Here is a 25,202-nt window from a genome sequence, read left to right on the forward strand (position 1 = left end):
AGGACACCTTTGACCTCCGAACTCTGCACAGTTCCAGCCGGGCCACCACAGAAGCTCGTCCAATCAGAGCAGCCTGGAGTCGGACTCCAACTACACGTCCATCTCCACCTCGGAGGCGGGAGATGCCGATGATGTCCTGCAGCTGGTGGAGGTCTCGGAGACTTGCGTGCGTGCGTGCGTGCGCGCGTGCGCACGCTTTCCTGACCTGGATGGCGGCCATGTTGTTCCCGCAGGAGGTGGGCGCGGACAAGGCGGCCATGGACATCGGCATCTTCGTCAAGCTGCAGAAGCGTGTGCGAGACTTGGAACAGGAGCGGAAGCGGCTGCAAGCCAGCCTGGACAAAATGGACGAGGTGGCCAGAAACAAGGTTGGCCCTCCCCTCTTCAAAATCAAAGGCACTCTTGTGCCCCAACCGGATGGATGCTGCTTGCAGGACAGCGTAGACGCGGCGGCGGTGGCAGCGGCGAGTCTCACGGAGGAGGCGGCTGCTGACTTGGCCTACAATAACCTGAAGGTAACCTGGAGTCCATGAAGCTTTTCCGCGCGTGTGGTCACGGCCCTGTTTGCTGACGGACGGACGGACGCGTGCAGCGTGAGGAGCTGGAGCTGGAGAACAGGCAGCTGAAGGAGCACCTGGAGGAGCTGCGTCGCAGCGTGGGCCAAGAGGCGCCCCGTGACGGCTACCACGTCCTGATGAGTCAGCTGAAGGCGGCCAACGAGGAGCTGGACGCGCGCAAGGAAGAAGTGGTCATGCTTAAGACGCAGCTTGTCAGCGCTGCCCCGCCCACGCACCAGCAGGTGCTGGTTAGTCCAAATCCTTGCGGGTCACAAAGATGGAATTGCGCGCGACTTGGGGCGCTTTGAGGGCCACTGTGCGTTATCGGCTGCCGCTGTCGTGTCACAGGAGACGGAAAGCGGCGAGAGGGTCGACGCGGTGGCGACGCTGCCGTCAGACAGGGACCAGGCTCTGACGCTCTACCGGCAGGTGTGCCAGTCCAACAAGTAGGTTTCCAGGCGCTAAGCCTCGCTCTCCGGCTCTTCCCCCGACGTGGCATCCGACGGGTCGCCGTTCTTCTTCTTCCTCCTCTTTTTTGTGCGCTAGGCTCATGGAGCATGAGCTTCAGTCTCAAGCGCACCAGCACGGCCAGGAAGTGGAGGCGCTGCGGGCTGAGATGGAGACGCTGAAGGGTGACGTGGGGAGGAAGCAGGAGGCGCTCAACTATGCCACATCCCTGTCGCCCCAGGCCCTGCTGGAGTACAGCGTGCAGCTGGAGATCACAAGGCTCACTGACGACAACCTGGTCAGCGCCATCAAAGGACCGCTGATAACTGGCCGCCGCCGCCATGTCCTCGTTGACGGCTCGTGTTGTCACGTTTTGCGCGCAGGACCTGAAGGAACTAGTGGAGAAACTAGAGAAGAATGAGCGCAAGCTGAAGAAACAGCTGAGGATCTACATGAAGAAAGTCCAGGAGCTGCAAGGTAAGCGAGCGCCTCACGTGACCGGCCGGTGCCGTTCCACTCACGGCGGCGCCTTTCCTCAGCGAGTCGCGGCGGCAGCGGCGGTCGCGCCAAGTCCGACTTGGGTCGTCACGTGACGCTTCAACGCAAGGAGAAAGACTTTGAGGGCATGCTGGAGTACGACCGGGAAGACGAACCTCTGCTCATCCAGATGCTCGTCACAGGTCAGAGCTCACTTCCTCCCCACGCATCTTGCCTTCCAAGAGCATGCGGCGAGGAGGAGAGGAGAGCCCGAGTCGTACAAGTCGGACTTCACCGGGTTAGATGGCGCGCAGAAAGGAAAGGCGCTCGCTGTTGGTGTTTTGCAGACATGCGCCCGAGTATGTTGTCTGGGACGGTGCCGTGTCTCCCGGCGTACATCCTCTTCATGTGCGTCCGCCACGCCGATTACGTTAACGACGACGGCAAGGTGGAGTCTCTGCTCACCGCCACCATCAACGCCGTCAAGCGCGTCCTCAAGGTGAGAGCCCGTCACGCCACGCCACCGCCCGACCAGCACCACGCCTGACCCTGGCTGTGCGCAGAGGAACGAGGACTTTGAGACCACGTCCTTCTGGCTGGCCAACACCAGCCGCCTCCTGCACTGCCTCAAGCAATACAGCGGAGACGAGGTGAGCCACGGCGAGCCTCTCCTGGTGGCGACGGCGCGGCCTTGTGAACATGCGCCTCCCTCCCTCCCTCCCTCCCTCCCTCCCTCCCTCCCCCCGTCCCGCGCAGGCCTTCGTGGTTCAGAACACGGCCAAGCAGAACGAGCACTGCCTGAAGAACTTTGACCTGACCGAGTACCGGCAGGTTCTCAGCGACCTGTCCATTCAGATCTACCAGCAGCTCGTACGCATCGCCGAGGCCGCCATCCAGCCTATGATCGGTCAGCGCTTTCTTTCCGACCCAATGTATTCCTTTCAAACGCGGAGCCCGTCCAACCGAACCCGTCGTCGTGTCTCGTCAGTGTCGGCCATGTTGGAGAGCGAGAGCATCCCCAGCCTGGCCGGGGTCAAGCCCGCCGGCTATCGGAACCGCTCGTCCAGCGTGGACCAGGACGGCGGCCAGGGCACGCCGTCTGGCGGCTACACGCTGCGGGCGCTCATCCGCCAGCTGAGCCTCTTTGACGGCATCATGCGAGAGCACGGCCTGGACCCCGAGATCGCCGGCCAGGTGGTCCGCCAGCTCTTTCACTGCGTCAACGCCGTCACGCTTAACAACATCCTGCTGCGCAAGGACGTCTGCTCCTGGAGCACGGGCATGCAGCTCAGGTGACTGACAGAGTGTGGGAGGAGGAGGAGGAGGAGGAGGAGGAGGAGGAGGAGGAGGAGGAGGAGGAGGAGGAGGAGGAGGAGGAGGAGGAGGAGGAGGAGGAGGAGGAGGAGGAGGAGGAGGAGGAGGAGGAGGAGGAGGAGGATGATGCGGCTCCACATGTGTCAGGCAAGGTCAGTCAATGACTGTGCTGTGCGTGCGTGCGTGCAGGTACAACACGAGCCAGATGGAAGAATGGCTGCGCGCTAACAAGTTGTACCAGACTGGGGCGGCGCAGACGCTCTGTCCCATCATTCAAGTTGCTCAGCTGCTGCAAGTCAAGAAGAAAACCTCGGAGGACGCTGACGCCATCTGCTCGCTCTGCACTGCTCTCAATTCCCAGCAGGTGGCGCCGCCGCACATACACACACACACACACACACTCGCTTGCCCGCCGGCCCGCCCGCCCGCCTCTCCCCCTGGCAACTGATGACGAGCTCCTCTGCCTTTGTGCTCGCGCGCAGATAGTCAAGATCCTCAACTTGTACACGCCACTCAACGAGTTTGAAGAGCGCGTCACCGTCTCCTTCATCAGGAACATACAGGTCATTTGCTCAAAGCGCAAGCGTGTGAGACTTTGCAGAGCAAGCGTGTAACCAGCGTGTAACCAGCGTGTCCGTGCAGAAACAACTCCAGGAGCGCGAAGCGGGCGAGGCTCAGGAGGGGGCCGTGGCCAAGGAGGCCTCCCAGCTGCTGGTGGACACCAAGCAGACGCTGCCGCTGCTCTTCCCGTACGCGCCGTCCTCGCTGGGCCTGGAGACGCTCCATTTTCCCGCCTCGCTGGGACTGCACTTCCTGGTCAGGGTCTGACCTCACTTCCCGCCCGCGGGAACACGAGGACCAATTTTTACAGGGACCAACTTTGACCTTTATCACGAATCCACCTTTGTACTCATTTTGTAAAATACATTTGGCTTCCAGCCAGGTGGTCGGTCTGAGCGCAACTTTGTTCCCTTCTGGTTTTCCTGACGGTCAAAGAGTCCGCTGCCTCGTTCTGCCGTCTGTGCTTTCAAAATGGGATGACGCACCTCGCGGTTCGGTTTCCGCGACTCCCGAGGGACGCCGCTCGCTCGCTCGCTCGTCGACCGTATAACGACGGGCCGATCGTCTCGGCCACCCACCGCTGAATGCATTCCACTCGCTGACTGCTTTCCACTTTATTTCTATGCGCACGTAAGCGATGGCCGAGTAGGCAACGGTGACCTGCCTTGGCTCCACCCCGTCATATTGCTGCGCCGCGATGAGTCACCATTTCAGAGCCTCCACGCGTTCCTCATCATCAGGACAAAGAAGGCGTCGTTGTCGATGGAGGCGCTGACGCCGCAGTAGTAGTTGACAAACTCCTCATGCGTCACCTGCGTGAGGAAAACGGCCACGGCTCGTCAACTCGACCCGAGCTGACGTCGGGCCGAGCGTCGTCGGCGTGGCCTTCCTCCCCGGACCGCGTCTCACTCATCTGCGTTTTCTACCTTGCCGTCTTTGTCGTACGGCGAGTCAAAGTTGTCCAGAAAGGTCCTGAAGACCTGCTCCTCGCTCCATTCGCCGTTCTGGTACTTGGGGTGGCACTTGGGGTTGTAGACGCCCCTCAGGTCTTCTACGGTGATCACGCCGTCTTTGGTCTTGTCCAGTTTGTGGAAGGCCTGCATCACCACGTCTCTGCGGGCCTTGGACATGGCGGGCTGACCGGGACAGGTCACCGTCAATCGCCAGAGAGCGGACGTGGCGTCGGACGTGCTCGTGTAGCGCCTTTACCCGCAGCGTGACTAGGAACTCGTCAAAGTCGATGGTGCCGTTACCGTCGCGGTCAAAGCGCTGGAAGACGGCCGCCGCTTCCTCTCTGTCCATCGGGAGGCCGAAGTCATGGATGCCCTTGAGAAACTCCTTCAAGTCCAGCGACCGATTGGCGTCGTCATCCATGATGCGGAACACTCTGGGGGACGAATGAAAGCAAAGCACTGGCACGCGAAACGCGGGCAGAGGGTGCCCGCCCATATGCTTCTCCAAAGCAAAGCACGGCAAATTAGCCAACGACGTGGTCCAAACCGGTCTCGGCTTGACGGAATTTAACGGCTTCCGGACTAGATTGGTGCCGACTTCACTCCGCTCCGCTCGTGCATCGCTCTCAAGTTCGCTCACCTTCCGAGACCTTTGATGCCAGCCGAGCCCCTGGCCAGACATTGGAGGCGGAGTCTCTCTAGCGGGTCGGAGCATGACGTCAGCTGCCGTTTGGCGTTGAGTGCCATCTCTCGGTCGTGTCTGGAAGTTCCTGCCATCTGTGACGCCATCACAATTAACGTCACGTTAACCCTGCATCCACGCCCACCACCCCTCCTTTTGGAAAAAAATTAAAAAATCAAATTCGTCCCTTTCACTTATTAATAGAAACAAACTATTTGCATCAAGAGCGTCTCCGTTGTCAATCAGAAGCAGGGCGATGGCTTTCAAACTCTTTCTGGTATGTATATATATATATATATATATATATATATATATGTATATATATATACACATATATATGTGTGTATATGTATATATACACATATATATGTGTGTATATATATGTATATATACACATATATATGTGTATATATATATGTATATATATCTAAAGTAAAAACAAACGGAACAAAAAAACAGCCAGGTTTTTTTTTTCCTTCCTTAGCATTGTAAAACATTTAAGCGCTGTCATGTCCCGACTAGGCTCACCTGACCGGCTCAACACGCCGGAAGACCCTCCTGCCGAGAAAAAGTCTCCAACAATCAAAAAAGAAAAGGAAAAAACCCCCACGACGAATGGTCACACCAAATGAGAGAACGTGCGCTCCCGGAAACACCGCCATTGCCATGGGAACCTGCCCTTGGCAACCGCCTTCCTAACCTCCCGATTGGCTGCATTTCTGCTCTTCGGAGAATGAGCGCTGATTGGACAAAAAGACAGGTACAAACGCTCTTGAAACTCTACTTTAAAACCATAATGCAGAAGTGTTTGCAAACCATTCATTCATCATCCGAACCGCTTATCCTCACGAGGGTTGCGTTTGCTAATCTTTTGTTTTTAGATTTGCAATAAATCACCTGGTCTAATATTAATGTCATTAATTAAGAACATTTTGGTATATTTTAATTAATTTCAGGGGGGGGGAATTCAAAAACATACCGTGAGTAGTTTCTCGATACAGGATTGTTTCATTTGCTAATAAAAATAACTTGGAATGGAACTGCGACGTTTGATAATTTTCTCGTGACCGAGGAAGAAACCGGAAGCGATTTAGTTATTCTGTAGGTGGCGGTAATACACCGGAAAGGTGTCTAATCCGCCATTTAAACCCTAAAGAAGAAGGACCCAACCGGAAGCAGAAGTGACGACTGAGAATTAAGATGGCGGCCGGCTGAAGTCGCACACTTTCTTGCTGTATTCGCAGCCAAAGCCGAACTGGAGTTCGGCGGACGGACATGCGGCGGGGATGCCTCGCGTGAACCGGACGGCGCTACTGTGGCTGCTCGTCGCGAGCAGCCTCGTCTTTCTACTCTTTCAACTCCGCCATTACCGGACCTACGTCAGCGAGGTCAGAGGACGTCGTACAGTATCATGAAAAGCTGTTTTGTTGTTTACGCGCACTTAATTCAAGCTAGAGATTCGAAAGTTGCAATTTGGAATCATTGTTGTCGTTAAAGGAAAAATACGCGTGTTCATGACATTATGTGCTTGCCGTCGCATAATTGGACCGTAACAAAGGTCCGTAATAAACACTGAGCTCGCAAGACTAGTATTGTATTGTTTGGAGAGGAGTGCTGGTTTCAGGATTGCCCATATCGCCGACTCTTTTTGAGCACTTTTGCTCAGTATACGGTTCGCAGAATATGCTCTTGTGTCAATAAATAGAAAGGGCGTCAGCAACGAAGAAATAGTGGGCGATCCACAGTCACGGGTGCCGGCCTCGTTGTGACAAGTGACGTCTTTTACAGGCTGGCCCGCGCATCCTGAGACGTACGCCGGGTCACATGACCGCCAGCGACCTGCAGTGGGTGAGTAGGCATAGGACAGACGCGTTCATTTTGGGTTCCCCTGAGAGTCGCTCGATCGGTGCGAATAAGAGGCGCTCAAGGTGCTTTGCTGGCTAAGTGTGCACTCATGTCCTGTCCTGTGCTGTCCTGTGCTGTGCAAAGCAAAGCGTGAAGACCTTCCTGCGTCTGTCCCGGCGTTTCCGCCTGCCGCTGTTTCTGGCCGACCCGGCCTCGCTCGGGCTGCTGGCGCGGGGCGCCTCGCCGGATCGCGAGGCTCACTGCGGCTTCTTGTGCGGCGGGCCGGGGGCGGCGTCCTTTGGCCTGCTGGCCAACGCGTGGACCTACAACGTGAGTGCCAAGTCGCGCCGACACGCCCGCCACCTCCGTCGCCCCGACTCGCCCCTTCTCTTGTGGGCAGGCCGCCTTCCTGTCGGCCGCCCAGGAGAAAGGCTTTGAGCTGCTGGAGGTGCGAGGCCCAGACCCCCGATTGGCCAGCTTGGACTTCTTGTCAGGCGAGGACATTCCCCTGCATCTCCTGCTCCGCCGGCATGGCTCCATCATCCAGGTGGGCCAGACCAAACCTTTGCGGGCGGGCGTGTCATACTTAGCTGAGCGGCTGCGAGCGGCAACATTTCGCCGCCCGATTCATTAGTCGCGAGAAAGCCATGTTTGGACTGGTGGGGCCGCATAGAACGAATTGGATGTCTCTGACTTTGGTTTCGGGAAGGCCTTGTTTGCCTTAGGCATCGAGACGAGGAGGGTCCATCCCAAAAGTGACTCGCGTGAACGGCGCCGCCTCTCTCTCTCCCTCCCTCCCTCCCTCCCTCCCTCCCTCCCTCCCTCCCTCTGTCCGGCCTTTCGCGGTCGTTGGTGCGCTCTTATATTTCTGCAGGTGCTCTTTCTAGACGAGCGCAGCGGCAAGTACTTGTTTTTCCTTTAGGTGCTCTTTCTGTACGAGCGCAGCGGCAAGTATTTGTGGCATGGGCCGCTGCGCCTCCATGCCAACGCGGACCGTGGCTTTGCGCCCTTCTCGCAGATGGCCTTTGGACGCCACGCCGGGGCCTATGACAGGTGAGCCCGCCCGCCCGCCCGCCCGCCCGCGACGGCGCCGAGCCCGCCCGCGACGGCCCGTGACGGCCCGTGACACCGCTCTGCTGCGCCCCCCTCAGGCCGCAGCTGGTACTGACGGCGGTGGACGGTCTGGACATCGCCGTCCCTCGCAACATCTCCGGCTTCCTGGCTCAGCATCGTCGCGCTCGCTTCCTGGAGTGCCCGTACCGGGATGCGCGACGCTTCCTGCGGGTCCGACCTTTGACCTCTTGGTTCGCTCAGGCGATGCCGACAATGACGCGTGCGTGTTTGTGCACGCGCGTGCGCAGCTCTACCCCGACGACCCGTCTCCCGAGGCGCTGGATTTTCGTAGCAAAGCCAAGTCTCTGCTCGGAGTGGCGGCCAAAACCCTTGGGCGGCTGCGCATCCCCTTCTGGATCAGCAGCGGAACCTGCTTAGGTAGCGAGACGCACGTAGCCCTCGATACGACGTGAACCGCGCGGATCGGTCGCGCACCTTGCGGAAGCGGCTAACGTTGCGGCTGTTCCCCTCCCGCAGGCTGGTTCAGGCAGTGCGGCTTCATCACGTACAGCCGCGACGTGGACATCGGGATTTTCATCAGCGACTTCCGCCCTGACATGGTCGCTGCCTTCCTGGATGCCGGACTGTCACTCAAGCACAAGTTTGGCAAGGTGCCCCTTTTTTCACTTGATGACTTGTTTGGAAATGTCTCCGGTGCGCACGTGGGCGTTTCTTTTGGCGGCCAGGTGGAGGACAGCCTGGAATTGTCCTTTGTGAAGGACGGCGTGAAGCTGGACATCTTCTTCTTCTACCAGGACGGTGACCTGATCTGGAACGGCGGCACGCAGGCCAAGAGCGGCAGAAAGTTCAAGTAGGTGGGCGTTTAAACGCGGCCGCCGCGGTGCTGACAGTTCTTCTGGCGGCGCAGGTATGTGTTCCCTCGCTTCTCGCTGTGCTGGGCCGAGCTGGCGGAGGTCCGAGTGGGAGTTCCTTGCGAGACGTTGGACTACGTGATGGCCAATTACGGCCCGGCGTGGCGCGTCCCGCAGAGGATGTGGGACTGGAAGTCGTCACCCAGCAACGTCCAAGAAAATGGGCTGTGGCCTCTGGCCCAGTGGGAGGAGCTCATTCAAGTGTATTGACACTGGAAATAAATTGAAAACACATACTTTTCGCCCCCCCATCATTTTGAATAAAATCTGTCCGTTTTCAAATGAAACTGCAGCTACAATTGAAGTCTGTTCAGGGAAAACCATTTTGAGAGACGTTTGTACAATCGTGTATGTATCTAATTATAGTGTTACGATTGGCTATGTGGGAATGAAGTGGAATCGCGCCCACTACTCTGGGCAATCGGGACGCTTAGTGTTGGGGCGGAAATGGGGGGGGGGGAAAATCATCCACAAAATAATGCCGGGAAACATTAAATGGAAGTTTTCCATGAAATTCGGGTGTGGATGGGGAGGAGGGGGTTTAAAAAAAAATGGCACCCCCTCCCAAAAAAAATGAAACAAGAACCCGCTGGTCCCAAACTACGAGTACGCGGGGAATTAATTTCTGTAGGCGCGTTGCAAAACCGGGGCGTGGCTACCAGACATCCGGGCCCTTGTGAGCGTCTCGTGACCGTTCACGTGACAGGCGCCGTGACGCGTGTCAGCTGACTTGAGTGCATCGAGGACGTCGCTTGAGCTCCCCGTCCTGTGTCGTCGTCGTTACTTCGTCTCGTCTTCTTCCCACGATGGCAAGTCAGTCGCAGGGCATCCAGCAGCTGCTGCAGGCCGAGAAGAGAGCTGCCGAGAAAGTGGCCGAAGCCCGCAAACGTGAGTGGATCCAAGCCGAAACCTAAAGCAAACCACCTTAGCCAAAAGCTAAACCCGAGCCGCTGTACGGGCGGGGGGAGGCCGCAACGCAACGCAACGCAACGCAATGGGACGCTTCCATCCGTCCTTCGCGCGTAACAACAGCACCTACTAGACACGGACGGGACCTTTCCGGTTGCATTTAATATTGTAATTTGGCACTATTTATTTGTTCGTTCGGCCAGCAGAGAGTGCAGTGCATTGGGTCACATGAGCCTGCTTCCTCTCTCGCTCCGGGTTTAGGCGCCGTGAAACGCGTCAGCCAGCCAGCCACCTAGCTCGACCTGCTACAGTATTGAATTGAGTAGAATGAGGCGGATGTGCAAGTGCGTGGGGTGACGCTCAATTGAACCCAAGAGTGGCCACTTTACAATTTGACCCGAATCAAAGTGGCAAACAACTACTCGAGTCAGTTGTCTGCATTGTGAGTAATGCCGCTAAGAAATCAAAACAATATATAATAATAAATCATTCCATTTGTATAGTGCTTTTCAAAGACACTTACGCAAGCATTTCGAAATTAGATTGGAAAGTGGCACGTAGCTCAGTGTAACACTGTCATCTTAGCAAGAAGTGAAAAGTATGTTGCATTAAAACTCCTGTCACAATGATGTCATCGCAGGTAAAAACCGGCGTCTGAAGCAAGCCAAAGAAGAGGCTCAAGCTGAGATTGAGCAATACCGGCTGCAGCGAGACAAAGAGTTTAAGACCAAAGAGGCGGCGGTGAGGACGCACCCGACAGACAGTTGACATTTTGCTTTGTTCTACGCCACCACAGCTGGGCATGTGCTTGTGTCCAGGCGCTGGGTTCCCACGGCAACAGCGCGGTGGAGGTGGACCGCGACACGGCAGAGCGCATGGGCCGCATCCAGGCCAGTTACCGTGGCAACCGCGACTCGGTGCTGGGTGACCTCCTGCGCCGCGTGTGTGACATCAAGCCCGAGTTTCACGCCAATTATCGCGTGGCCGGTTAATGCGTTAGCCTCGCTAGCATAGTGCTCCTTCCTATGTGTTGCTTGCTGTTTATGTTCATTTTAGTCTGAAGTGGTATTTCCCAAACATGTCCAATTAAGTTATTTGTTCCTTTTTGTCTCTCCTCTCTCCCGATTGGCTGCTGATTGGAGCCTTTTATTGTGAAAGTGATGTTCTCCTCCATGGCTCAAAGTGACTTCCTGTATGCGTGGGTGGGTGGGTGGTTGGTGCCCATGTTGGTGTTAATAAATATGAACCGGCTCACATTGCGGTGCTGAAACAAAAGTGAAGCAGAGACAAATCATTCAACGCTCTTGAGCATCAAGCAAAAGTGAGCACCCCTCCCCCCCATTCGTTGTCATTGACGGACGGAGTGAGCTGCAAAGACGTCGGTGCCTGACAGCGTGTATGCCTGACAGCCAGCGTATGTTTACCGTCCCCTGCAAGTAGCTCTGCTCCAACGGCGGGCGGGCCGGCTTCAGGCGAGCGAGCCTCAGCCTTTCTTTGTCAAACACCACATTCAAACGATGCGCACAAATGAGTCGCGAGACACCGAGGGGGGGCGAGACCGGCTCGACGAGGACATTTCCGCTGTACACGAGGAGTGTACGGTGTAATGCCTTCCCTTTGTTGCCAGCTGCGTCGGCGGCATATGGTACGTTTCCGACCCCAAAGCAATGGCCAGGATTGAAAAGGCCCTCTTGACAAGCACCAACTGTGTTCTTGCCACCAGGAGAAAGAAGTCTCCTGCCATTAAACGTCACTGTGTTCACTTGCCAATCTTACTTTTGTTTTCACGGGGCGACATGTAATTTTGCAGTCTTGCTTATTTGTTTGCAAGCTGGCTAGCTCCAGGTTGTGGAGCGCGATCGCAAAGTGCCGCCGCCAATCCGTCGCTGCGACAACCGTCGTCGTCAAAATCCCTCCGAACCAAATGAAGTCACGTGATTTGGCCAAAGCCACTCGACGACGTGGCTCCGCTCATGACGGGGCCGCATTATTCGTCTTCCGATTGGTCCATGTATTTGTCGGGCCCCTCCTGTCCGCCCTGCGCGATGACGTCACAGGCGGAAGCGGCCCCTCGGTCCTCAGACAGCGAGCAAGCACAACCGACCCACCGACGGACGACGCTCATAACTCCTTCGGCCGCATCACGGTCCTTTTGGCCACTTTTGCTTGTATTCCTTTTCTCCAAAACGCAACGCTCCCTTTTTGTGTGCTTCGTCGCAGAATTCGGAAAAGAAATCCCGGAAGCCTTGCAGGTAGGTCAGTGGAGTTTGTGTTCGTGTCAGTGACCTCTGCACGCTTACGTCGTGTTTGTTGTGTGTGACTGACTGACTGACTGACTAGTTGAGTACAGGTTAGTTTGTCCACTTTGGCCAATTTTGCATTCGCGTTAGCCTGTTGTAATGAGTCCCTTTTTTCTCAGTCCAGAAGTCGGCAAACTTCGCATCGGTGACGTCACGGACGGATCCGTTTTTATTCATAGAGCCTTGCATCAAGTGCGATAAAACATAGCGGGGAAATTGAGAACAGATTCTCATGTCAAATCCCGAAATCTGAAGCAAAACAAGCAAACCAACAAAACGTGTGATCATCTGAAAAACACAGAAAGCAATCTGGATGGTTCGTGTTGGATGTAAAATATGGGGTTTGAAAACAATAGAAACGACTAAGACTCCCAAGTAAAAATAGCCGTTAAATATCTCGGAAACCTAAAGATGGTTTAAGTCAATAAAAAAAAAAAAAGGAGCATTCCGTTTTCCATCTTCTCACATTGACCAAAAATGCAAATGTCAAAGTCTGCTTTATTGTCAATTTCCTCACATGCCAAGACACACAAAGAAATCGAAATAACGTTCCCACTATCCCACGGTGACAAGACATAGACAAATATAGATGTTTGTAGGTTCGACAAATATTTAGAATTTTAGCAAGCAAGCAAACCAACAAAACGTGTGATCATCTGAAAAACACAGAAAGCAATCTGGATGGTTCGTGTGGTTTGAAAACAATAGAAACGACTAAGGCTCCCGAGTAAAAATAGCTATTAAATATCTCGGAAACCTAGATACGGTTTAAGTCAATAAAAAAAATAAAAATGGAGCCTTCCGTTTTCCATCTTCTCACATTGACCAAAAATGCAACTATAGATGTGTTTATAGGTTCGACAAATATTTAGAATTTTAGATACGATGTGATCTTACAGCCATTGTTCTATTGTACCGAATCATCAAAGAAACAGCTGACTGCCTCAAAGAACCCGATGACTTGCTGACATCACTTCCTGCCACCTGATACACCAACTGTAAGCATTTTCAGAGGTTAAAGGTTGATGCAGGAACAGTAAGTGCACCTAGAGGTCAAAGGTAGTATGGCAGGCGGATGACTCATTCAGATAAAAGGGGGGATTTTTTCTTTCTTTTCTTTTCTTGACGCATTGTCGACATGAAATAAGTGACCGATTCTCCAAACAGCCTTTGAATGCCAAGATACGCACGGGTGCGGCCTCTGCCTCGTCCCAATAAAGGACGATTTTGTGCTTACGGCGCTTCTCGGCTACAGGGAGGCGTGCTCTTCTCTTAACGAGCTTTGATAAGATCGGCAGCCGCCCGCTTTTTGCCCGGGGCCGCTCGGCCAATCGCATTACGGCCGAGCGCCTGCGCCGTGTCGCTGAAGATGCGGTGGCGTCATCTTCAGTCGTCATGGCGACGAGGGCCTCTGCTTGGCTGCTGGAAGTAAGGTGAATTTGGACTTGCGCCTCATTTGAATTTGTTTTTCCCAGCCGGCCGGTCGCCCATCGATCCGCACGTTGTCGGCGCGTTCCCGTTTCTACTTTACTGCCGGGCCCGCTCCGGTGACTTTCTTGCCTTCTCAAAGTTTATCCTCGGCTGACGTAGACTGGACCGCTCTGTGGAGACCTGACTCGGTGGTCTTTGTTACAGGTCAAAGACTAGACGGGAGTGAACTCTACTAAACTGGGCGAGCGAGACTAGCTTGTACTAGATTGGAGCGGACGTGGGTGACTTGACAGGACTAGTCTTGGCTCGACTGGCTCGAGTCACGGATCGGACCGGCGAAAGGTCAAAACAGGACCAGACTGGAGGACTGCACTGAAGTGGACTTGGATTCGAGTGTAAAGGTGTTGAAGTCCAGTTGTGCGCCTGCGTGTCGTGTCAGTCATGAACCACAGCTCGATGCAGATGAACCACGACGACCACGCTCAACACGTCCACCACCACCACGCCATGGCGACCACGCCCGCCAGCGGACATGACCACGGAGGCGGCGCTGCCGGAGGGGGTCACGGGGGACACGGAGGCATGGTAGGGAGCGCCTATGCCCACACGCTAGCTAGCGTGCTCTTTGTTAGCCTCCCCAACACTCAGCACGTGCTAACGCTCGCGCGCCGGCGCTTGCCTAGGCGATGACCTTCTACTTTGGCTACCAGAAGGTGGAGCTGCTCTTCAGCGGACTTCTCATCAACTCTGTCGGAGGTGAGCGTCACGCCGCTTTGACTCCTCCTCTTTTTCCTGCCTCCATTCGACTCCACCGGTCTTGTGCCCTCCAATCAGAGATGGTGGGCGCCTGCGTCGGCGTGTTCCTCTTGGCCGTCCTCTACGAGGGTCTGAAGATGGGCCGTGAGACGCTGCTGCGGCGCAGTCAGGTCAACGTGCGCTACAAGTGCATGCCGCTGCCCGGCGCCAACGGCACCGTACTCATGGAGACGCACAAGACTGTCGGGTATGCCGCGCCAATGTTAGTAGCGTGACACTCGTCAATGCTAAAGTTCCAACAATCCCAAAAAAAGCCAAAGATAATCACAAGACTTTTGTCTCGACTGCCCCGTCCGTCCGTCCGTCCGTCCGTGTAAGGCTCGGTGCACGGGAAAAGATGATTATTATTAGGTTTTCTTTTGGTGGCATGACACTGCCATAATATCAACCCAGAGCGCCGCCGCACACTTTTGGATTCTCGAAACAACACCTCCGAGGAAGGACTCGAGGACATGCGACGATTCGTCCAATTATCTGCGTCCATGGCTTAACTTGTCTTTGCCGATTGAATGGGTTAGGAGTGGTCCAGGTTCTCATGTTCTATTACAAAGACGTACGCTGTCAGCAACGAGTGCCATCTTGTTGTGTTATCAGGCAGAGGATGCTAAGCCCCTCGCACTTCCTGCAGACGCTGCTGCACATCATCCAGGTGGTGGTCAGCTACCTCCTCATGTTGGTCTTCATGACGTACAACGCCTACCTGTGCATGGCGGTGGCGGCGGGCGCGGGCGCCGGCTACTTCCTGTTTAGCTGGCGCAAGGCGGTGGTCGTGGACATCACGGAGCACTGTCATTAGCGCTCGTCGTCGTCGTTGCCGCTTCTTGTCATCGGGTTGGGCTACGCCAGCAAACTCCGGTGTCAGACGGTGAGCGCGCAGACCTCGGGGAGATGGCAAGTGTGGTTGAAGCAACGGCGTGGGAAGTGCACCTTGTAGCTTGATTTGCACGCCCCAGTCGGTCACTAATTTTCAAACATTTTGAGGAGAAGCGTACACGCTGGTGTCAGTCGTTATGTCAAGTAAGAGTGTTTTGTTAAATGTGTTTCTTCTTTTGCTCTCTGGTGACATGACAGACGCTAATGCTAACTAGCTGATCATAGCAAGTGACCATTACATATTTTATCTATTTGTTTAGCGGCTTTGATACAATCAGACGGAGTCATTTTTCATTTATTGTTTTTAATGTAGTATGTCGCGAATCCACTGTGTTTACTTTTTAGAGGTCGTGAAAAGTTAAACGGGCCTTAAAAAAAACACGTCGCCTTAACGTGGCCAACGAGGGAGTCTCGATTTTGTCACGTGTTTGTCGTTCGACAAATGCGACTCACATTGTCTTGTTGTCGAAAGAAGGGACCAAACAGACATGAATGAGAAAAAAATGCTGGAATCATTCAAACGAATAAAGTTTGTAAGTGTCAACATTCTGCCTGCATTCCTGCATCAAAATCCCATTTAAATGATTTCCCCTTCATTTTGATACATTGACGGGAGTCAGCTGGCGGCATGGAGCAAGAAGGATCGCCAGTGACCAAAGCAAATGGAGAGAACTCGTCACCCAATGTTCCAATAGGAACTAACTTGATACATTCGTGTCACAGTTAGGTATTTTCTCGATGCAATTTTTTGTGTGGAAAAACTTTCATGCCCACCCCCAGCCCCCCTCCAATTGATCCAAATTTGAACTTTGATACCTCCACATTCATCACAAAACACCGCACATGTATTTCCCCAATTGTACTGTACAGGTTGAGAAATCGTGGCGTTTGACGGCACGCTCCGCTAGGTGGCGCTGAAGGATGAGGGGCACGCGAGCTTTTCGTGCTACCACTTCCGGGTCGGAGGTAACATCCAGCCAGGTCGCCGTCCGTCCCTCCCTGTCGTCCTGTCCATGATTACGGGCTGACGAGCCGCCTCCCACCGCGGTGGTCCTCGTCGGTTCTCTTGGTCCTCTTTCCTCATGGCGTCCAGACGACCGGACAACTTCGACGGGCTCGCGTACCGCGGCGGCCGAGACGAGCCTCACTACTCGGCGGCTTACTCGACGCGGAGCGCCGAGCCGCCACCGCAGTACCTCCACTGGGTCACCACGCCGCCGGACATCCCCGGCAGCCGCAACCTGCACACCGGAGAGCGGACGCCACTCTACGACGAGGCGCCGGGAGCGTCCGGCGGACCCGCGGGGGAGCGCGACTGGAACGCGGCGGCTGGCGGCCCGCCTCCGCCTGGTGAGGATACCTAGCCTAGCCTAGCGTAGCCTACCTAGCCCAGTAGGCTGTCTACCGTCAAGATAGTTGAGATTAATGCTTCATTCGAGAAGGGGCTTTTCCGTCTTTCAAGTAGTAAAAGTGCACCAGGACAGCCTTTTCAAGGATGAAAGAAATGCCTTTTAGTTCGAAATTGCGACGTCGGTAAAACAAAAGTTCACCACCGACGGGCGACACGGTGACGTCACTCGACCATTGCGGCCGACCTTCCTCCAAGGCAACATAACCAGATTGTTTTCCGTTCGCTGAGGGCAGTTATTCTTGACTGGCTTAGCTGGAAGAACGTTCGGTTTCCTTCCATCGTTGGTTTTCAAGTTTTGTCTTTTCTTTTCTATTTGAGCTCTCTTTCTAGGGACCAAAATGAGAGAGGCCAATGCAGCATTTTTAGGAAGGGACTCATCACATTAGCTCCAAGCATTTGACTGGAAGGCCATTGGCAAGCCATTTGAGCTTTTGCTCTTTTTCTCTAGAGCAGCTGAATCGCCTGGCGGGTTTCGGCATCGGACTGGTCAGGTGATGACGACGTCGTCACGACGACGCCGGCGTGTCGTCAGCGTGCCGCTAACCCGCCGGCGTGCCGGCGCAGTCTGTTTGCAGAGAACGTGCTGACTCATCCGTGCGTGGTCTTCCGCCGGCAGTGCCAGGTGAGCTGGCCGGCGCCGGCCTCCCCCGCCGCCTCCACGCGCCCGCAACCTTTACCTTTGTGTCGCAGGTCAACTACCACGCGCGCTGCCAGCACCTGTCGCCCTTTGGCGCCGTCGCCGTCATGTACGCCATCGGCAAGGCTCAGGTAGATGGCTGTGGGGGAAATGTTTCTTGACACCATGTGGCCGCTTTGTGGCGAAATGCTCATTTGATAGAGCGCAATTGAAGAAGGTGGTGTCAATCATTTGCTATTGAACAACTGAAAGAAGAGAATGCAGCAACCCCCGTTGTGGCTCTCCAGGGTCCCCGGGCCTTGTGGAAGGGGATGGGCAGCACCTTTATCGTGCACGGCGTCACGCTGGCAGCTGAGGGCATCATCGGCGAGTTGACGCCGTTGCCGCGGTAAGCGGCAGCTTGTGTTGCGGACCGCTCGTTCAGTTGGCCTCAGTTAAGGCCTTTGTGCTCTCCTAGGGAGATCCCTCACCGCTGGAGCGTGGAGCAGCTGGCCGGTCATTTCCTGCTCAAGGGGTTTGTTTGATTCTTTATTCCGCTTTTCTTGTCGTAGGGGCTTTCAGTTGCCCCAAATTTCGCTCCGAGTTGTTCCCGCCCTCTTCTTTCTCTGAGCCCGCCTTAATTTCTGTCGGCAGTTTGACGGCGGCTGCGGCCCTCCCTTTCTACTGCTCCAGCCTCATCGAGACCGTGCAGGTGATGTTGCCATGTTTCTTGTTTTTTTTTTTCTTCACTCAATCAGGTGCGCAGGAGTCAGGCAAATATGCCAAATTAGAAACTTTCCGTGGCATTTTTCAGTGGGTCGGCCGGGCTCGGATTGTGGCGATTGCAAAAAAAACGCACGGGGCAGCTAGGCCAACGGAGGCCGTGTTTCTAAAACGTACGCAGCTGTGGCACGGTCCGCCCGCATCTCGCTGACGTGAGTCCCCGTGACCCCGCAGAGCGAGATCGTGCGCGACGAGTCGTCGTCGGGGCTGCTGGATTGCGTGCGGGAAGGTCTGGCTCGCCTCCTGGGCGTGGGCGCCCCCCACAGCCGGCGCCTGCTCCCCCTCAGCTGCCTCCTGCTTCCGGCCGTGTGCCACGCCGTCCTGCGCTACGCCGTCGCCGCCGCTGTCCAGCGCGCCGCCCTGTGGCTGCACCGGCGCGTCGAGGGGCGGCGGCCGGCCGATCCGCCGGCCGACCCGCTGGAGGCCCACTTCCCGGAGCTGGCGGCGGCGTGGCTGGGCTCGCTGGTGGCCGACGCGCTGCTCTTCCCGCTGGAGACGGCGCTGCATCGCCTCAGCCTGCAGGGCACCCGCACCATCATCGACGCCACAGACGGCGTGGCGGGCGGAGACGGCGGCCCGCTGGTGTTGCCCGTCAACACGCAGTACGACGGTGCGGCCGACTGCTTCCACTCCATCCGCCGCAAGGAGGGCTGGGGCGCCTTCTACCGCGGCTTCGGAGCGCTGGCGGCCCAGTTTGCGCTGCATGGCGCTTTGCTGGCCGCCGCCCGGACGCTTCTGAGGCTGCTGCTGGACGCCAAGGTGGGCTAGAGGGCGCGCAGTGGCGGCGGCTGCACGCTCGTCCTCCTCACGCCACCCTGGAAACGGCAAAGGTCCACGTGTGTACAGTCATACATATATCTAGAAGATAGCGTTGTGTGTCATTGGGTCGGGACAAATGACGCGCAAAAACGACCCCGTTCTTTTGGCTTTGCTCTGCCGGGCGGGGGCGGGGCAGCGCCGTTTCTCTGGGGGTCCTCACACAGTCGTGGCAACTGCGCGCGTTGAAACCTCCATCCTCACGAGCGCAAACGTGGCTCACCGCATTGATCGACTCATGGCACTTCCACACTCAAATATTGTCCTTTAGAATGTTTACTTGCCCAATGCAAATATGTTGCTTTCATTGTTTTCCCCGCGCTGTATGTTTGTTGTGTATAGGACAACGCTGTTATTTAGCACAATGACCTCACCATGTGTCTGTGTGAGCGCATGAAGCCAATAACCTTTGCAAAATTGTCAGCAAGCCAAAGTGGAATAAATTCAAATCCAAATGTCACTTCTCTCTCCTTTTGAATCATTTTCAGAATAAGAGGGGAGCCGTTGATGGTGTGGTGGGGTGTGGTGTAAGCACACCCGAATTCCACGAGTAGAGTTTCCATCCATCCATCTGAACCGCTTTATCCCCACGAGGATCGCGGAAGTTCTGGGGCCGTGCGCAGAATTAAGTGTTCAAATATAAGGAAGCGAAGTACAATGATGGACATCATCAGTTGTGCCCCCCCACTCCCCGTTCGCGAGGAGTTCAATACTGCGCACGCGCGTCTCCGTATTGACGTCGCCTGGCCAACCCGGATGTTACGGCCGATGACAGCTTGCGCTCCGCTTTGCGTTGTGTTTGCGCTCTGAATCGCTTTAATTCGAGTGCAGACGAGCGTTCCGCGAGGCGACGTGGTCGCTTTGACTCGAGCGGACAAATAATCAACGGTGAGAGTCTGAACGTCTTCACTTGATGAAATGCCGGCTATGCCATGCTAGCTAGCTAACGAGTTAGCAGGAATGTTTTGTTTCAGATTGTCCTCTCACTTTGTCTTCTGCATAATCAAATGTAATCACCCGCACTGGCACGAATCCAACGAATTATTTCAATCGCGTCGTAAATCGTTTCGTGGTGACGTCAGCAATAATGTCGCTTCGCGAGGAATGATAAATATTATGATTACTGAAGACGTTGATTCATTGATTTCGAAATGTAGTGTTTCTTCAACTACCCAAGAGTCAAGGTCACATATATCTTTTAAAACAACAGAATATAGACTTGCATGAAGTAGAGTAATACCAGCACTCTTCAAATAATTGCAATTGAAAAAAAAACTCAATCCCATCATAAAAACGGCACTGCACTCTGTCTCAGTGTGGCGCATGCTTGGAGATCCACTAACATGACGATTAAGAATGGCCATCTTTATTGTTGTCGCTTTTTTTTTTTTTGTAGATTGAGAGGAATGTATGTCTGCAAGTATTGTTAGCCTCTGAGTGTGTTCCTACAGCGTTTGCGTGTGAAAGTCTGGCAACGTCACACGGCCAAACCCGCCGGCATGAACGGAAATCCCTATCTCCCTATCCCTCCCTCCCTCCCATGACCTATACTGTATGTGCTTATTATGTATGCAATTGTTATGCTGTCTGCGTTGCGGTCAATTCCAACTGGGGAGTCGTCAAACATGTCGAAGGACCCGCCTTCACGAGAAAACTTGCAAATGCACCACTGTTTGGCGCCTTTTTCCTACATTAGCATGTTTTTCAGATGACGGCCACCTCAAATTCATTTGAATTTGAGCTCATTGTTTTTGGCAGGCGTTTTGCCAGTGGGTGGGGAGGGACGTGGCCCGAGGCCGGCGCGTCAGGATGAGTGGGGCGGCGCTGGCCGTGGAGATGGTGGTGGTGTTCTTCCTGGCACTCTTCCTGCTACATCGCTACGGAGACTTCCGGAAGCAGCAGCGCATGGTCCTGTTCGGGACGCTGCTGGCCTGGTACCTGTGCTTCCTCATCGTTTTCATCCTGCCGCTGGACGTCACCACGGTCGGCCCGAGCTCTTCTGGCGGCGCCCTGCTTGCCAATTGTCCGTCTAAACCGTGTCCCGTTGCAGACGATCTACAAGCAGTGCCAGACGGACCGTCGGGATCACGCCGCCGGCACGCCGCCGGCTAATCAGACGTCAGGCAACACGTCCGTGGCGCCCGCTCAGAGGTCGGTGGGTGCGCCCGCGCTACGCCACACCGATGGCGCACGTGTCGGCGCAGCGTAACCCCACTTCCTCTCCGCAGTGCGCAAGCGGCGTGCTACGAGCCGTGGAGCTACATCCCCGACGGCGTGATGCCTGTCTTCTGGCGGGTGGTCTACTGGACGTCGCAGTGCCTCACCTGGTCAGTATGCGCGAGGGCGCCGGGTGGTGGCTGCGGTGGCAATCAGTGGGCGGAGCTCAGCGGGTGCTGACGGGGAGGGAGGGAGGGGCCGACGTCGGTGGGCATTGATTGGCAAGCGGTGAGCAGCGGGCTGGCCATCGGGGCACGGCGGGCAGCGACGGTTTCGCCGCTGATGGCCGGGCCATGACGGACGGTGCACCCATGTCACCCAGGTTGCTGCTGCCGTTCATGCAGTCGTACGCTCGCTCGGGCGGGTTCTCCATGGCCGGGAAGGTCCAGACGGCCCTCATCGAGAACGCCATCTACTACGGAAGCTACCTGCTCATCTTCGGCTCGCTGCTCATCTACGTGGCCGTCCACCCCGAGTGGCGCCTGTCCTGGTCAGAGCCCGACTCCGAGCCGGCGTCTGGTCTGGTCTCACCTAGCCCGCCGGCGCTAAGGCGAGCGTGTGCTTGCCGCTCGACCGTCAGGTACGAGCTGCAGACCATCGGCATCACGGCGGCCAACACCTGGGGTTTGTTCCTGCTGGTTCTGCTGCTGGGCTATGGCCTGGTGGAGATCCCGCGCTCCTACTGGAACTCCTCCAGACACGGACATATGCTCCTCAAGACCTACTTCAAGGCCTCCAAGCTTATGACGGAGAAGGCGGACGCCGAGGAGAACCTGGAGGACGTCATGGAGGTGAATATGCAGTGTGGGCGCTCCGAGCAAGTGCCATGCCGTGCCTATTAAATGAACTCCAGACAAAATCGAATCAGATCCTTCCTTATTGTAAGGAAGGCTGGGGGGGGGGGGGGAAACATCTCTGCCTCAAAACTATACTTGTCCATTTGAAACCCATGTCGGGCCACCGCACCTTGGCCGCTTCAGTAAATTCCCCACTTCATCCTGCTGCCCTCAGGAGGTGAGAAAGGTGAGCGAGGCCGTCAAGTACAACCATCCTCTGAGGACGAGCGTCGACACCATCCTCCGGAAGGTGAGTGGCGTGTCACGCGGCGCCGCCCCCCGCCCCTTCCCTTACCCCTTCCACCCGGGTTTCGTCCCTCAGTGCCCGACGGACTACCAGGACAGGTTGGGCCGCAACATGGACGACTACGAGGACTTTGAGGACAAGCAGACCTTCCCCAGCGAGAGGAGTCTGGTCAAGCTCCACAAACGGGTGAGTTTGCGTCCGGCTGAGCGCCCCGTGTCGTGAACCTGTTGGCGTCCACGCAGGTGATCTACGCCGTTCAGCGACACCATCGCACCCGTGTGCAGTGGCACATGCTGCTGCAGGAAGCCTTCCATCTGGAGGACGTGGCCAAGAATGAAAGCAGCTCCTCGCGACGCTTCGTCCGCAGCTTCGCCCCCGCCCGGCCCCCGGGCTGGTTCAGCAGATACGTATACACGCCCAGCGCAGGTATGGAAGCTAGCAAAAAGTTGGGAGCGAGTGGCGGCGGTCCTCAGGCTCCCGAGCGCCTCGCCTCGCCTCGCCTCGTGCCGTGCGGCTCTCCAAAATAAAAGTTCTGCCTTAGAGTGGTACTGGGAGTGTCTGCTGAAGCGCGTCTTCTACCGTGTCCTGGCCGTGCTGCTGGGCCTGCTCAGCGCCGCCGTGGTCTGGTCCGAGTGCACCTTCTTCAGCACCAAACCCGTCCTGTCGCTCTTTGCCGTCTTCATCCGGCTGGCCGAGCGCGACTACAACTACGTGTACATCCAGGTGAGGAACCGGCCCAGCCCAGCCCACGCCGCCGGCCGGGCGAGCGCCGCGTAGGCTGAGAAACGTGTGGACGAACCTTTTGCTGCGATCGTACGCCCCGTCAAACAAAATGCTCTGCTGCCATCTGCCACTGGAAGGTTGTGGGTTCAAACCCCGGCCGGACCCATTGCCTCCCTGCTTGGCACTCAGCATTCAGGGTTGGAATTGGGGGGTTAGATCACCAAATGATTCCCGAGCGCGGCGGCGCCACCGCTGCTGCTCACTGCTCCCCTCGGGGATGGGTTAAATGCAGAGGACAAATGTCGCCACACTCAGTTGTGTGTGTGTGTGTGTGTGTGTGTGTGTGTGTGTGTGTGTGTGTGTGACATTCATTGGGTCTTTACCTTTATCTAGCGGCCGAGAGAGCAATAACACCCCTCGAAACGGGAGGCTCCGGCAGAGCGACATTTTGGTGTGAACCCGTGGCGGAGGCCCATTTACTGCAGGACTCGGTCCTCTCGCTCCCCCGATAGCTGCTGCGCTGTGCGTCCCCACCAGGTGGCGTGCTTCATCACCATCTTCTTCCTGTGCACGTGCGTGTACTCCACCGTGTTCCGGATCCGCGTGTTCAACTTCTACTACCTGGCGCCGCATCACCAGACGGACGCGTACAGCCTGCAATTCAGCGGCATGTGAGCGACCCGCGCCTGGCCCGCTGCCTCCGGCTGGGTCTTGTCTGACTCGCCCGCCCGGCCGCCTCTGGCCTTCAGGCTCTTCTGCCGGCTGACGCCGCCGCTGTGCCTCAACTTCTTGGGTCTCATCCACATGGACGCCGCCATCTCCCACCAGCACAGAGAGCAGACGGCCTACACCTCGGTAAGCCACCGCCCTCTTTCTTGCCAGCCAGCCAGCCAGCCAGCCAGCCAGCCAGCCAGCCAGCCAGCCTGCCAACCCTAACCCTCAGCTCTCCGTCTGCGTGCGTGACAGATCATGGGCTCCATGCGCGTGCTTTCCTTCGTGGCCGACGGCTTCTACATCTACTACCCCATGCTCATCGTCATCTTGTGCATCGCCACCTACTTCAGGTAAGGCCACGTGCCAGAAACTGTCAAAGCAAGGATGTCCGGGGAGCGGCGAGCACTCGGGCTCAGCAGTGCCGCTAGATAGCCATCAAGTCACCGCGCTTGGGAATGAGCGCGCGCCCGTGCCGTGATGCTGTGGACGGTTACCGGCTGTCTTGTGTCCACGCTCAGCCTGGGCACCCGCCTGCTCAACCTGCTCGGCTTCCAGCAGTTCATGGGCGACAGCGAGCTGACGTCGGACCTGGTGGACGAGGGCAAGGAGCTGATTCGCCGAGGTCGGTGGCGCCGCGCCCCACCGTGCCCCACCGTGCCCCACCGTCCAGCACGCTAACCACCGTGCGTGTCTCTGCCCGCAGAGAAGCGAAAGCGCCAGAGGACGGAAGATGGCGAGGCCAGACGACGTGTGAGTAGGATGGCCCCGCTCCGAGGCGGCGGCCGGGCGGCGGCTTTGACCACCCCGTGCGCGCGTTGCAGGAGTGGAAGGAGCGCTACAGCCACGCCAGGGAGGAATTGAGCGCCAGGGGCAGGAACGGCCACGAAATGAAGGAGAGCGGCTACTCGGACGATGCCGACAGCGGACGTACGTTGGTTCGCTTGCGCAGGCCACTTGGCGTTGACGCAGCCTTGCCCCTCTGTTTAGCGGGCAAGTTATGCCGTTCCGCCGGTCGAGCGGAGCGCGATCGCATGGAGCTTCTGCAGGACCAGGAACCTCTGGACTACAACGCTGACTCCTCGGTGGACGACGCGGACGACCGCGGCGCGGGGAGGTGAGCCGCGAGATACCGGCCGTGGCTTTAACTCACACGTCAATCGTACGCAGGCTATTTGCGGCCCTGGCGGGCTCCCGCCGTCCACGGCACGGCGATGTGATTGCGACACCGCGCTTCAGTCGTTCGCTCCTCCCCCTGCGACCAATTGTCGCGGCGTTGCGTTTCAGAGCCACGGGTGGCCGGTACCTGTCCATGTCGTCGTCTCGCAGTCGTATTTTCGACGACGTCTGAGCCCCGAGACAGCGCCGGGCGGCAGAGCCACGACTCGACTCGGACCTCCGTGGGCCGGGACCGCTGAGGGCGTTGTCCGCATTGCCCTCCACGTCTTGGACACGCACGCGCCAACAGATTAGAAGTTTCGATGTGAGGGCGCGTCCCCTTCTCCTTTATCCATGTGCCACACAAGCTGTAGTTTGAGCTCATATTTCTAGCTAACGTTTGCCGGTGTCATTTGTCCTTTGTGCTGTCGAACTTCAATAAAGCTGGTCAATCGACGCTCGGCCAGCTGGCGGGCTGGCGACCAACGGCCGACGCCTCCTATGTTCTTTCTTTGAGCTGCGTGACATCGATCC

At 56.5% G+C, this 25,202-nt stretch overlaps 7 protein-coding genes across 19 annotated transcripts in view; 6 read left to right on the forward strand and 1 right to left on the reverse strand.

Moving 5' to 3' along the window:
- The window catches only part of myo5b (myosin VB), a 12,248-nt gene extending 8,499 nt beyond the window's left edge, over window positions 1-3,749 (forward strand). For 3 of the 7 annotated variants that reach the window (XM_037266701.1, XM_037266702.1, XM_037266705.1), the window contains 14 exons: window positions 32-166; window positions 234-368; window positions 435-515; window positions 593-805; window positions 906-1,003; window positions 1,104-1,302; window positions 1,388-1,481; window positions 1,544-1,980; window positions 2,045-2,131; window positions 2,238-2,388; window positions 2,470-2,773; window positions 2,985-3,159; window positions 3,278-3,358; window positions 3,438-3,749. In XM_037266701.1, the coding sequence (XP_037122596.1) occupies window positions 32-166; window positions 234-368; window positions 435-515; window positions 593-805; window positions 906-1,003; window positions 1,104-1,302; window positions 1,388-1,481; window positions 1,544-1,980; window positions 2,045-2,131; window positions 2,238-2,388; window positions 2,470-2,773; window positions 2,985-3,159; window positions 3,278-3,358; window positions 3,438-3,623 (2,376 nt within the window). In that variant the 3' untranslated portion in view covers window positions 3,624-3,749. The remainder of the gene's footprint in view (window positions 1-31; window positions 167-233; window positions 369-434; window positions 516-592; window positions 806-905; window positions 1,004-1,103; window positions 1,303-1,387; window positions 1,482-1,543; window positions 1,981-2,044; window positions 2,132-2,237; window positions 2,389-2,469; window positions 2,774-2,984; window positions 3,160-3,277; window positions 3,359-3,437) is intronic. The other 4 variants (XM_037266706.1, XM_037266707.1, XM_037266704.1 and 1 more) reach the window with 3 other exon arrangements.
- Window positions 3,750-3,955: 206 nt separating this feature from the next.
- capslb (calcyphosine-like b) lies at window positions 3,956-6,078 on the reverse strand. 4 transcript variants are annotated; one of them, XM_037266771.1, is made up of 6 exons: window positions 5,615-5,664; window positions 5,520-5,549; window positions 4,950-5,086; window positions 4,566-4,743; window positions 4,283-4,492; window positions 3,956-4,168 (listed from the first exon to the last, which is right to left on the reverse strand). In XM_037266771.1, exons 3-6 carry the CDS (start codon window positions 5,084-5,086, stop codon window positions 4,067-4,069), a joined length of 627 nt encoding a protein of 208 aa, XP_037122666.1. In that variant the 5' UTR covers window positions 5,520-5,549; window positions 5,615-5,664; the 3' UTR covers window positions 3,956-4,066. The 4 variants fall into 4 exon arrangements, with proteins under 4 accessions (XP_037122666.1, XP_037122664.1, XP_037122663.1 ...); XM_037266769.1 differs by lacking the exons at window positions 5,520-5,549; window positions 5,615-5,664 and adding an exon at window positions 5,971-6,078; XM_037266768.1 differs by having other exon boundaries at window positions 4,950-5,144; window positions 5,520-5,705.
- Window positions 6,079-6,148: 70 nt separating this feature from the next.
- Window positions 6,149-9,108, forward strand: fktn (fukutin). Of its 2 annotated transcripts, XM_037266743.1 has the most exons (10): window positions 6,150-6,379; window positions 6,780-6,839; window positions 6,981-7,166; window positions 7,237-7,383; window positions 7,759-7,889; window positions 7,988-8,120; window positions 8,198-8,327; window positions 8,427-8,560; window positions 8,636-8,760; window positions 8,818-9,108. In XM_037266743.1, the coding sequence occupies exons 1-10, from the start codon at window positions 6,278-6,280 to the stop codon at window positions 9,029-9,031; spliced, it is 1,362 nt and encodes a 453-aa protein (XP_037122638.1). In that variant the 5' UTR covers window positions 6,150-6,277; the 3' UTR covers window positions 9,032-9,108. The 2 variants fall into 2 exon arrangements, with proteins under 2 accessions (XP_037122637.1, XP_037122638.1); XM_037266742.1 differs by having other exon boundaries at window positions 6,149-6,379; window positions 8,427-8,760.
- Window positions 9,109-9,513: 405 nt separating this feature from the next.
- Window positions 9,514-11,005, forward strand: atp6v1g1 (ATPase H+ transporting V1 subunit G1). Its single transcript, XM_037266782.1, has 3 exons — window positions 9,514-9,709; window positions 10,371-10,471; window positions 10,549-11,005. Exons 1-3 carry the CDS (start codon window positions 9,628-9,630, stop codon window positions 10,720-10,722), a joined length of 357 nt encoding a protein of 118 aa, XP_037122677.1. The 5' UTR covers window positions 9,514-9,627; the 3' UTR covers window positions 10,723-11,005.
- Window positions 11,006-11,688: 683 nt separating this feature from the next.
- Window positions 11,689-15,697, forward strand: slc31a1 (solute carrier family 31 member 1). The gene is made up of 5 exons (XM_037266774.1): window positions 11,689-11,982; window positions 13,901-14,046; window positions 14,145-14,217; window positions 14,296-14,464; window positions 14,872-15,697. The coding sequence occupies exons 2-5, from the start codon at window positions 13,903-13,905 to the stop codon at window positions 15,071-15,073; spliced, it is 588 nt and encodes a 195-aa protein (XP_037122669.1). The 5' UTR covers window positions 11,689-11,982; window positions 13,901-13,902; the 3' UTR covers window positions 15,074-15,697.
- A 386-nt stretch (window positions 15,698-16,083) lies between these two features.
- slc25a46 (solute carrier family 25 member 46) lies at window positions 16,084-19,236 on the forward strand. Its single transcript, XM_037266745.1, has 8 exons — window positions 16,084-16,500; window positions 17,010-17,052; window positions 17,126-17,183; window positions 17,252-17,329; window positions 17,486-17,586; window positions 17,656-17,712; window positions 17,832-17,889; window positions 18,135-19,236. The coding sequence occupies exons 1-8, from the start codon at window positions 16,233-16,235 to the stop codon at window positions 18,726-18,728; spliced, it is 1,257 nt and encodes a 418-aa protein (XP_037122640.1). The 5' UTR covers window positions 16,084-16,232; the 3' UTR covers window positions 18,729-19,236.
- A 264-nt stretch (window positions 19,237-19,500) lies between these two features.
- lmbrd2b (LMBR1 domain containing 2b) lies at window positions 19,501-25,167 on the forward strand. Of its 3 annotated transcripts, XM_037266728.1 has the most exons (18): window positions 19,502-19,664; window positions 20,535-20,759; window positions 20,827-20,927; window positions 21,005-21,103; window positions 21,316-21,483; window positions 21,574-21,784; window positions 22,005-22,079; window positions 22,152-22,262; window positions 22,319-22,502; window positions 22,618-22,799; window positions 23,337-23,470; window positions 23,549-23,654; window positions 23,766-23,863; window positions 24,032-24,135; window positions 24,217-24,263; window positions 24,335-24,440; window positions 24,501-24,627; window positions 24,798-25,167. In XM_037266728.1, exons 2-18 carry the CDS (start codon window positions 20,586-20,588, stop codon window positions 24,859-24,861), a joined length of 2,091 nt encoding a protein of 696 aa, XP_037122623.1. In that variant the 5' UTR covers window positions 19,502-19,664; window positions 20,535-20,585; the 3' UTR covers window positions 24,862-25,167. The 3 variants fall into 3 exon arrangements, with proteins under 3 accessions (XP_037122622.1, XP_037122623.1, XP_037122621.1); XM_037266727.1 differs by having other exon boundaries at window positions 19,501-19,664; window positions 20,518-20,759; window positions 24,335-24,627; XM_037266726.1 differs by having other exon boundaries at window positions 24,335-24,627.
- The last annotated feature ends 35 nt before the right edge of the window (window positions 25,168-25,202 follow it).

This window comes from Syngnathus acus, chromosome 12 (assembly GCF_901709675.1).
Source record: "Syngnathus acus chromosome 12, fSynAcu1.2, whole genome shotgun sequence".
Lineage (NCBI taxonomy): Eukaryota > Metazoa > Chordata > Actinopteri > Syngnathiformes > Syngnathidae > Syngnathus > Syngnathus acus.